The sequence below is a fragment of the Cydia fagiglandana genome, chromosome 11 (assembly GCF_963556715.1).
Source record: "Cydia fagiglandana chromosome 11, ilCydFagi1.1, whole genome shotgun sequence".
NCBI lineage: Eukaryota > Metazoa > Arthropoda > Insecta > Lepidoptera > Tortricidae > Cydia > Cydia fagiglandana.
Window position 1 is genome coordinate 14,933,068 of NC_085942.1, and position 12,419 is coordinate 14,945,486.

Consider the following 12,419-nt stretch of genomic DNA (forward strand, 5'->3'; position numbering starts at 1 on the left):
GGTTTCATGGTGGTATCAGATGGGTTAGTGTACGGTAACTGATGGTCATCTTGCTTATAATCTCGTTTGCCAAGGTGTTTCGGCAGGAAAAGCCCTGGCAGACTTATATATTCCTGAAATGAGGGTTCATACCTACCGATTGGAATTAATTTCACCGTGGTATCAGATGGGTTAGTGTACGGTAACCGATGGTCATCTTGCTTATAATCTCGTCTGCCAAGGTGTTTCGGCAGGAAAAGCCATGGCAGACTTATATATTCCTGAAATGGGGGTTCATACCTACCGACTGGAATTGGTTTCATGGTGGTATCAGATGGGTTGATGTAGGGTAACTGATGTAGGTACACCTTGTCAACATAATCTCGTCTGCCAAGGTGTTTCGGCAGGAAAAGCCCTGGCAGACTTATATATTCCTGAAATGATGGTTCATACCTACCGACTGGAATTGGTTTCATCGTGGTATCAGATGGGTTAGTGTACGGTAACCGATGGTCAATTTGCTTATAATCTCGTCTGCCAAGGTGTTTCGGCAGGAAAAACCTTGGCAGACTTATATATTCCTAAAATGGGGGTTCATACCTACCGACTGGAATTGGTTTCATGGTGGTATCAGATGGGTTCACATAATCTCGTCTGCCAAGGTGTTTCGGCAGGAAAAGCCTTGGCAGACTTATATATTCCTGACATGAGGGTTCATACCTACCGACTGGAATTGGTTTCATGGTGGTATCAGATGGGTTAAATTAGGGGTCCCGGTGGCCACCTTTGAGAGCGTCTGCCAAGCACTTCCGGCAAAAACAATACTGGCAGACTTCGCTTTTATGTGTCTACATGTAAATTTCTAACTGCTGCCATAACTATTATTTCGGTATCAGATGGGTTAAATCAGCCCCCTTTTTTTGCACCGGAAGTGGCCTTCTTTTTCTTACTTTCGGCAAGTTCCGCCGTGGCAGACTATGGAATTCGGACTTAGCATCACTTTTATGGGAAACTATTGTGCATTTCATCGTGGTATCAAGTCGGTTAAAAAATTTGCGGCCGGCTCTTCTACTACTAAGTAGTGGACACAAACCAAACTGACGACCGGGGTCATATCCCTATCTCTCTCACCCTACCTTCGACCACGCGAGAGTGAATGAGAACTTTTACGTCCCCAGTCGATAGTTTCGTTTGCGTCTACTATAACGTCTGCGAGGCGAAAAATAACGATAAAAAAATTATATATCTGCCGTTGTCTGTAAGGTGACCAGTTAATTGAGGCTTTTAACTTTTAATTGCCGCCAAATTCTTACTAAGATTGATGTTTTGAGGACCTTTTTCAGACAGCAACACAAACTAAGTGCATCTTTGATACTAAATAATATTATTCGATTATTGAAACAGCGACAAAGAAGCAGCTATCGTAACATCAATAATGATTGTGGACCAGACGTTTTAGTTAGAGCTGTTTCTTTGCTTAGTCCCAATTAGTAGTATTAGTACCTAAAATTTTGACTTTAATTTATAATTATATAACCTGGTTAAAGTTTTTGAAAGAAACATTATTATAATACTTATAATATCCCCAGCTAAATGGTAAAATTGTAAGACTGCACTTAAGTTGCATTTAGCCTCGCAGGCATGAAATTTGTAGGCATATATTTGTGGATTGGGTAAACACATTTATTTTAGCTCTGTAGAGATGCGGGTGAACTGATCATATTTACTGTATACCTACTTATGGTGCCTTATACGTTAAGTGTAAATATTAGTTAAGTATTTATAGGGCGCAGGCCTCAGGTTCTCACAGTATTACACCGTTACGAGACGGCTGCAGTACGCTCCAAACGTATTTTTTTATCTATGAAATGAAATCATAGCATTATGAGCAGTGATCGGCACGGACGGTGCCACACCGCTGCTTTCCAAGTAAAAATCTTACAAAAAAACTTAAAAATATTAATTAAAATAACATTAAATAGAACAAGATAGCAATAAGAAGATATAAGATACAATAGAATTTTTTAGAACAAGATCGCTGCATTTGAGTCATGCCCATTCACGTCCATATTAAGATTTATGTGCGGAATCCCGCGGTGTGGCACCGTCTGTGCCGATCACTGATTATGAGAGTGAAGGTGGATATAGTTTTATATATTGCGTACCTGCATCAAAGACGTGTTTTCAGATGTAATTAAGTACAGTACAGTCAGTATCAAATAGTTTGTGACCTAAGAATATCGCGACGCATCTTTATTCCTATGTTAACAAAGGTGTGTTTGAATGTATTTCGCCACTTTGGCTTTCACAAACCATTTGGCGCTGACTGTAAACTACACCATACAGCTACGGTATTCAAATAGTTTATTTATACCTAGAGTTAGACCAAGAAAAGTCTGCAGCGATTTTGACAGCCCACGCAATGCGAGTGTTATTTATATGTCGTAATTTCATGGAAGTTTGACGTATTAATATTACTTGCACTGCGTGGGCTATCAAAATCGCTGCAGACTTTTCTTGGTCTAACTCTACTTAATTTATATAACCCTACTAAATATTGGGAGCTATGCAGTCGTCTTGACTATAGTAAACTAAGCAGGTATGATGTGTAATGTACCTATATATTATCAAGTATTACCTACGACTATTTTTTAGTTTAGCTAATCATTTACAAGTACAATCGAGAACATAAATATTATGTATAATGGGATTTATGGGATCCGAAATAAACCACAAGAAAATATAATGAACGTCGGTATTATACTTTTTACCAGTATCTACGAAGAATAAATTAAGTATGAAATAAGTTTTCGACATTATTGGTGCATAGAAGAGTTGTGTTGTGTCATATTAATATTTTCAATTCTTTGTGTTTAAGTTGGAATCAGGCTTGTGAGAGATTATACTTAGTACCTATACCTATACGTATCAATTCAAAATTATAAAATAACTTAAGTATGTGTGTTTTTAAACAACCAAAAAAGTCTAAACACCTAATTCCAATACTCTGGCAAGCCTTTTCATAATGTGCAATGTTTATTTGGATCATTCGTTTTTTACGAGTAATGTGTTACTTTCGACTCTGATAGACAGTCTCCGTCATATTTATCGGAGCGGCCAAGGTGCTCAAATACATCTGAACATGTAGTTAGCAAAGTAGGTAATTAGCTTAGCATATCTGCATACAAATACGTATGCAGGTGTGCTTAGAGCTAATGGTATTGCTAAATGTACTTATACGCCTTAGCAATGGTCGTGTTCAGATATTTGTGGATATTTTAGCTGCTACGATATATCTGATGGCGACTTTTCACGGACAGAGAGCTCGGAACTTGCCAACATGAGTCTGATATCGTATTCGACAAATGCTAGCATAATGATTTTACAAATATATTGTAAGCTATCGTACAAAATAAAGATTATAATTATTTTAACATATTTGTTTTTTTGCATGTCGCACATAAAATAGATTAATTTGGAATGTAAGCACTCCTGGGCAAATCTTGGTGATGTGATATTCAAAGACTGCGGGAGATGCTCTTTATTAAACTTATGGATAAATAATAGCAAAAACGATTGACATTGCATTGCGACATCAGCACTTGCCTTCTGTGCTGCCACCTAGCCAATACAATTTTTGATAATCCTATCTTAAAAGTCAAAGTGTCGTGAAAGAGATAAGAGTCATATTAAAGTTGGCTCTCTTCAACCTTACTCAAGCAGCAGTGATGACCTGCCTCCAAAAAATAGGGGCTAGTGACGTTGCCAAAAAGGGCCAATCATTGGGTGGTTTACCCTATATCGAGACCGAGAATCTGCCTGTAGCGCCACAGAATAAATAAATAGGTACAGAAGACTCACTCTCTAACAAAACGCGTCTGTCACGATCAGCACAGATATGGCCGCTAGGTGGCGACAGCGCCACGCGCGGCTTATGGCAAACCCCAAAATTGGGGTCGAACGGATGTACTTTTAGCCACCTGTAGCAAAGCGACGAAATCGCGGAGTGAGCCACGCCTGGTAGCGCTACCTTGGGCTGGGTGTCTAATCCAAAATACGAACTATATAAATGCAACCATCATAAAGGGATGTTGTTCCAGACCGAGCTGCTTCGCGCAGTAATTTTCCTCGCTCGTATTTTTAGATATCCCCTCATCAGGGTTATTGAAGGTACTGTAAACAGCAGGATACAATACAAGAGAGCATCAAAACTAACTTAATATATTTTATTTCATATTGCGAAGACAGATCTTACACGAATAAGGCAGTAAATACAAGAAGCCATCCATATGCTGGGTTCACACCGAAGATTGAAACAAAACGCGGATGTGAACACAGCATTACATTCAGCATGCTACGTCATACGCTAATTCTCTCGACACACTAACAACAGTATTTAGAATAAGATATAATAAAAAGGCAGTTATTTTAAATGTTTTACAACAATAAATGCGTAAAAATTACAACAAGGGCGCGGCACGCATTCTAACACTTCCTATTAGGGCTGGATGTACGTAAAGTCAAGGGTATGTATAAATAAACAGAAATTCAGCCAACTTCTTAATTGGCACAAATAAAACTTAGCTTGAGCCTTCTTCTGATTGTCGTTACATTTCCCTTCCGTAAAGTGTGTATTTTTACGGATCTAATGACCACCAAGTTAAAATACAAACAAATACAGTGACAGGACTGCCGTTTATAGGTACCCTTGACTGTTTAAAAGTCGAACAGCTGGTCTAGACCACTGCAGACAAGATACAACCTCGCAATTCTTCAGCTAAACTAACAGAAATCTGACGCCTATACACGCGCCGCGGCCGCTCATACCTAACTCCAAAAGTCCGTATGCTAGATAAATTTAATATCATATTATAAACCCGAACGATTTTAACAGTTGTAATAGTTCAGAAGTTCATCTTTGATTTATAAACGTGGTACGATAAGACTTTTGGAGCAATGAACACACAGTTTAATATAAACTAGTAACTGCGGAACGCTTTGTCAAAAGAGCTCATGTCTGATCTACATAATATATCACATATAATTAATTGTATTTAGAAAAATGAGCTTTTTTGACAAGTCGCTCTATAACAAGAAAATCGATAGGTCCCGGAAAACATGGAATATTTAGAAATATAATTAACGTCTGCTATGCTTCGTTGAATTATCACAGGCGGTGGCAAGTGCCTTACAAAGGTCCACGGCAAAAGGGACTCTAACGCGGCGGCAGTGAAAAAAATTAAGAGTCAATTAATTGTCTGAGTGAGAATGAGATTATCTGGGCAGTTACTCTTGGCAGTAAAAAAAAATCAAATGAGTTACGTAATTTTTTGCCGAATAATCTGTCGACATGTGACCAATTTCGAGGATCCTCAACTGGCTGCCGCATTACGTCCCTGTCGTTGCTGATGCCAATTTACCAAAAACTTTGCAACAGTTGAGTAGAAAAATATGGTACTATTATTTTTCATGTTAGTAATCAACAAGTCAGTGTCGAGACCTAACCGTACGGTAGCATTTTTTTAAATTTGTTATTTAGATTCGTTGCAATACGGCCCCCAGGCACCCTTGAGCCGTGGCAAAAAGCCGAGGCAACGCGACGATGATATTTCTGAATATACTTGATGTCTCTTATGTAGTTTTTTTTTTGTTAAAATATCTTGTACGGTCGATTTGCCAAGACCACATTCCTTATTGATTGGGTTTATTAAAGAATATAAAAGTAAATGCAAGAAAAAAGACGGAGGTAGAACGCGGGCACAGCCCGATCTAAGGAAAATTTGGCAACACTCGTTTAGTATACAATACTATTACATAACAAATATATACCCATACATAGTGCTATACAAACTTGATATTTATGTCAAGCAGAAATGGTCACAATGTGTCCATGGTACATAACGTGATTAAGTCTAACTATATCAAATATCTTTATAAATAATACTGCTTATATTATATATGTATACCTACTCATATATATATTTAACATAACCTTCTAAACGCCACGGGTCAACTTTTTTCATTTCGTTGCTTTGTTTGACCAGCCGTGGCGGTCGAAAGGTTACCTATTGACACAAAAAAAAGTGCAAAAAAGGCAAAAAGAACACTGTGAACAGATCGGCCCGCTCAACAATATTGTAAAAGTATCGAAAAAGTGTATTACAACGATATGATGCATACATTTTAATAGAATAACTCATAAATTTCATAGGGAACATGCATAACATTAAAATTACGTATAAATAACATTACAATTCACAATTTCATAGAGATTAAAAATTGTTTAATTTCTTCGATTCATGATGCCAAGCACGCAGTGCTTTGAAGTTGCTTAGACAACTATACCGATATATCAACCTATTTTCACTACCTTAACGAAACGAACACTTTCTACTTTAGTTAGTACTTGGTCCTTCGTGCCGGATATACATGCCATTACGTATTAGGTAAAGGGTATAGTTCTACATGCGCCTATAACATACGTTGTAACTTTGTGGCGTGACTTCCGCATCACGCATAAGAGAAACCGAAAACATCGTTATTAATACAAAATTTTACAAACAGTTTTAGTTAGTTCCTGTGGAACTGAGCCCAAAGTCGCTGCGCGCTTGGCGACAACCACTCCGAGCGCGAACGATAAAGCTTCTAAACATTCAATATTTCTATAACACGACATCTATAAGATCTGAACAACGAACGAACACGAACATTCGGCGATGAACACACGCTAAGGCAGTGCGGTTTGTACTGGAGCCACGTCCGGCTATACATAGCACAGTCAGGCGATTACAAAATCATAAAAATATAATTTAGACGCCAAGGCTAGCAATACTGTAGCTTTGAGCAGATACATCCCATCACAGCTATACGCGGCTTACGAGTACAGGCGGAAATGTTTTTCGATAACTCGCACCGCACAGAAATTAAGATCAACGCTTCCATAGCAACGCACTCGTTTAGACAGTTTTTATGGGTTTGTCCACGCTTCGCATTCGTGCGTAGCGTGCGCCGCATTGGGAGGCCTTATTTCAGGCCATAAATATTCAATTGTTTTTGACAGATGTTTCGATGATGCAGCAGTGACCGGGGAGTTAATGCATCATTTTTTGGAACAGTGGAGTATGATAGTACGAAGCATGTTACTCGCTAGTTGTGCAAAGGCGTGCTGCAAGACGAGGGCGGGCGGCGCTCGAGGGGCGAGCGCGGTGTGCGGTCCGCTTCAGCTTCTGCTTCCGCTTCCACGCCCGTACCCGCGCTCGCGGTCTCAGTCGTACTCGCTTCTGCGTCCGCCTCCGCGCATAGCGCCGTGAACACGCTGCTTGATGTTACATCGCGCACGTAGCGACGCTGCTCCGCTGCAAAACAACATACTCCTTATAACTTCTGATACCTATTGAATGTTATGTCTCAACTTCTCAAGAACGTAAGAGCCAAGAAATGCAGCCGAAATCATCTACAAATAAATGTAGTCGTATTGCAGTTGCTGCACGAGCTGACTCAACAACCGTATCTTTCGTTACATAAAGTCCTGCAAGTCGAACAATCCTAAGAAAACATTGAATTTTTAAAATCTAAGTGCAAATGTTTCAAAAGACAAAAGTATTTCTGGAATGTTTTTAATTACAATAAGTCATATCGTATTGTACGAGTATCGAGTTGGTAATACGACGATACTCAATATCAAAGGAAATAGCAAAGATACTCGAAGGATCAACTATCAATAATGAATAGTTTAAGTACTGAACTGAAGTAGGCCGCTCAAACCGCAAGCATCCTCCGTTAAGCGGGTATCATTTTGCTCTTAATTTTTAACAGCGTTTTTCAGACATAAACTGATTTCTGGGTAGCGACGCAAGTCATAAAGCGGCGGGATATGGCGACGATAAACCCTGGAGCCCACACCACAGGACGTGACGCTCGATAATAACTCGTTTTAATTCTTTTAACCTTCACGGGAGCATACACGGAGACATAGGGTATAATTAGGTGAACTTGGCACTTGACATCGTGACCTGGTTGCCACTGAGAAATTCATGTATCAGCAAAATACGACGTACTCTGCCCATAGACTACATGATCTACCTAGCCAGTTTTAGTTTCATTTACATAAAAGGAATTTACTAGTTAATATATAACTAGTTTACAGTCTAAGAAAATGATTATTTCATGTTAGCAGTCTTTGGACGTTTGCAAAAAAATACATTGCGTACCTTGCAACGTATTTATCTCATCTACCAACAAAAGGAGTGGCGCAGCCAATTGTGAAGAACAATGAATTATATGTTGGCAAGTTCAGACACTCGTCATAGATCTCCAAACATTTACTGACAGAATTCACAGAGTCGAACCTATTAAGATACAGCTAAACCGGTTGAAGAGGAACATGTAACCTAGACCGCAATTAAATGTAATAGAGTTCGGACTTATCTTTCGAATCTAACAAATAATAATGACCTTAGTCTTAGATCTGCTGTCACGATGTTGGAGAAAGTGACAGCTGTCTTGGGTGATGCTCATTTAAGACGCGATGACGGCACAGCGCGGGCATTCATGAGGAATCGGGTACAAGACAGCGTGAGATTTGATATATGTACATTGTACATGTGTCAATTTCTTTTGACAGCATCACTAATCTTGTAATTAATGAGAATAATGAGGCAAAGGTGCGCCGAACTATACGCACTCGTCTATTGATTTTGTTGTTAACATTGTATTCGTTAGTCAGAAATTCGTCGATAGGTAGGATATTCCAGGAGATATCTGGGTTGGACAGGAAACTTTCAGGGGATTATGCATTAACTTAACTAACCTTACATAGGTTACGCGTCTATCGATATAAGTACTTAAATCACAATTAATTTTCACATGTGACTACTTATGAAAATCCGACTGGAAGCAAGAACTCCCTGCCTTGTCTTATGAAGATAGGGACTCATGCGTGGAAGCTGACGATTTTAATACGTATGTATGATTTCTTCTCAAAGGCCCATCCTGTGCTTATCTCGATTTTAAAATGCAAGAATTCCTGCAGTAACAGAATCTCGGATAGTAAGAATTGTGTTACGCACATACGTACAGGCGTGTATCATTTATATCATTATCTCTGAATGAGTTTAGAGGACTCACCGATCATATTGTGCAGGTTGTCTATGACGATCTCAGAGTTGTATGTGGCGTCGACCGCTCGGTGCAGGAACGCTGTCCACGACCGCAACTCTGCTTCCTGAGGACAAACAACGACCATGTTTTACCACTATGTCACTAATAAATGTGATACGTTATTTGTTAAGTTCATAGTGTCCTTAGTTTTACTAACATTATTAGGAAAACAAGCCAAGCGCCAAGCCAAGGGCAAGGCGATAGTTGCCAAGCGGACCCCAGGCTTCCATGAGCCGTGGCAAAATGCCGGGACAACGCGAGGAAGGTGATGATGATTAGGAAAACAACAAACATCAGTGAAAACTTTCGTCAACAACCAACGCACAAGGAAATATACTCATAGACAAAAGAGGAATGCAAAAAAGGTTTAATTACTGGATTACAGCACCTAAAGTAATTTCAAACTTAGTACTTAATTATTATTTTTTTGCATTCCTCTTTTGTTGTATAAAGGTTTCTACAATAAAAAGCCTGTCTGGAAGAAAACTTCGTAAAAAAAATTAAAATACATATTTGACAAAAATCTAAACAACGAATATTTTCCAAGTCCTTCAAGACTGGCCTGCGACATATAGTCTCACAGCCTGTGGAGTGTGAACCCGCTACTTTGATACCACCGCAGGTCAATGAGATCACGCTGGATTAATCAATTACTGGCAGGGGACGATTACCTTGTGTACTACAAAATCACCTTGACCAATCTTGGATGTTATTCCAACAAGATAAAGTCTACATGTGGCCAGTTTAATACTGTCTTTGCTTGAATCTGGTGTGGGCTCGCGACCTCCTATTGTCTTAGGCCGTGAAAGCAGACGGTGACCTTAGGCGAGCGATTCACATGTCAATTGTTTCAATTAAGAGCTGGATACAATTAACCTGGTTTTTTTAAATCAATTAAACCATTATTAAAGAGCTTATTACCTGCGCTCTCGATACAGGACAAACTTAATTTGGGTACCTACGAAGAGTTGATAAAAAAAATGAGGACGATTTGTATTAGGTGACATTTATGTTTCATATATTGATATCGATATTAGAGACAAAACGGATAACTCATGAAATTTCTTTCGTATCAAACAAAACTCACTTTCAATTTCTAAAAGTTGGTATCGTACACACTATTGTCAGAGTGCCTACTTTGAAATCGTTTTTATGGCAACAATGGCAACGTATAGCACAAGGTGTTCGTACTTTTCGTAAATATTTATGCTCCGATAGGATACATACAGGTCCAGTCGCGACGGGACGAAGTGTTAACGAGCATACGATACGGGTTTGTTATTTGTGGGTACGGTCGACGAGCTCACAAAGAAATTTACAAGCCAACGTTCCAAAAATATATTTACACGCCTCTAAGACACGAGGAATAAGGTTGTGGACAATAAGAGTTGGCTTGTATAGATGTTTGTGATTTTGTGTACTCGTCTGTACAGTGAATAGCAGAAGTTCCTACACATATTAAAATGTTTTGAATACCTGCACAAGCCTTCTCATTATCAGAATCTTGTCGGTAAGGCCATCTTTAGGTATTTTTCTCCTTGGCCTTTTCCTGACAGTGACTTTAGGCTCCTGAGACTCGTAATACATTTTAAGAAGGAAAAAAAGCAGCTGTCTGACATACAACAGTAAATTTTAAGAGGATATTTCTTATAACGCTCCTTTCTTATATCCGTTGACGACGCAATGAAACGACAGACAAGTCAATGGTGGTGCTGATGCATGGTCAATTAAATAGTCTTAACAGATCATATTTATAAACAATTGTCTGCCATAAGTATATGCCAAGTGTATGCCATAATATTAACTCACCTTATCTCCCAGGCTAAAGAGTCGTATTCGAGTAAATTCCCGTTGCTTTTGCTGCCGACTGTGCGAGAGACACCCGATACGGGACGCCCCGGAATCGAGGGCGCGAACCCAACGTAGGGAAGCCTTATCGCCGCCCTTCCGTGTTGTATGGGAGCTCCACTCATGACTCAAATCACATACAGATATAATCACTTAAAACTATATTTTGAACGACAAACAGTGCAAAAATATCTGACAGAATCTTTTTTGTAAAGGCGAGCATGTCATAAATTTTCATGCCATATGATATTAGACGAGAGTATTTAGCTAGAGTATTAGGTACATAGGTACCAAAGCTGATAGGCGGCAGTCGCACGCACAGACTTCACGTCTAGCGACTTTTTAGTAATCTGCTATTGATGGACGTCTATTTCTTAGGTATCTACGTAAAGTAAGTTTTAAAGTGAAGAACTTAACACCCAACATTCTAATTAAGACCATATTGTGTGTACATAATCAACTCGGACAAACACGCAGCCCTAATAAGCATTAATGACCAGATTGTTGCGTGATCGACGCGTTTACAAGGAAATTCGCGTATTCATCAGTTCATCACGTCAAATATTGTTGATACGAACACCGGAACTGAGAATGAAATCACCGCATCGATTTTCGCTAACGGGCGATAATAAGGCGAGGGTAAACAAACGATTCTCATGAATATGAATACATCGTGTGCTGAAATGCGGAAAATGGCCAAATATCGGTACTAAAAATAATATAGATATACAATTTGTTATGGTGTGAGGTGCCTAATCTAACCTTACCTAGGCGAGGCTGGAGCTGCCGGCCTAGCCAAGGTGACAATCGCTATCGCTTCGCCATCGAATCGCTTTGTGTCTCTCTATCACTCTTCCATATTAGCGTAACAATGACAGTTGCGTTTGGTTCGATACGTAGCGTTAGCGATTGGCATGTTGTCTACGGGGCCTGATTATTTTGACCCATAATACGAATACGAATAAGAATGACAACCGATCCGCCTACAAGTATCGCATTAATTACGTAGTAAAATGCAAATTGAATTCTGAAATAAAGATTATGATATAAAGTACAGACAGTAGATTCCAATATCCCATATGTACCTATGTATTTTTATGAGAACTACCGTTTCGAATAGGTACTCTGAAAGAAGACTATAACCTAATTATTAGTGGGTGCAGGACTAGGTGTAGGACTAGGTGGGTGTAGGTGCTAAGAACAGGGGGGAAAAATTAAGAAGTCCGGTAATTTGCCAATGCAACTTAGGATCAAAAAATGCCAAAATGAGTGCATACGACGTAAGAAATAAATATCAAAGCAGTGTAAATAGCTAACCTAACTGTGGGGACATACCTCTAGGTCACCATTGAGTTCATACAGGCAAACGCCTGAACTGACTCTCACATTATGTTTAAATTGGTACCTGACACGTTACAATGCTGTAAACGCGC

The 12,419-nt window shown here is 39.3% G+C and overlaps 1 protein-coding gene across 1 annotated transcript in view; it reads right to left on the reverse strand.

Moving 5' to 3' along the window:
- Positions 1–4,184: 4,184 nt before the first annotated feature.
- LOC134669055 (uncharacterized) overlaps positions 4,185–12,419 on the reverse strand; it is a 41,977-nt gene continuing 33,742 nt past the window's right edge. The window contains exons 4-5 of the mRNA XM_063526578.1: positions 9,106–9,202; positions 4,185–7,334 (exon numbers count right to left, since the gene is read on the reverse strand). Coding sequence (XP_063382648.1) covers positions 7,126–7,334; positions 9,106–9,202 — 306 coding nt within the window. The 3' untranslated portion in view covers positions 4,185–7,125. The remainder of the gene's footprint in view (positions 7,335–9,105; positions 9,203–12,419) is intronic.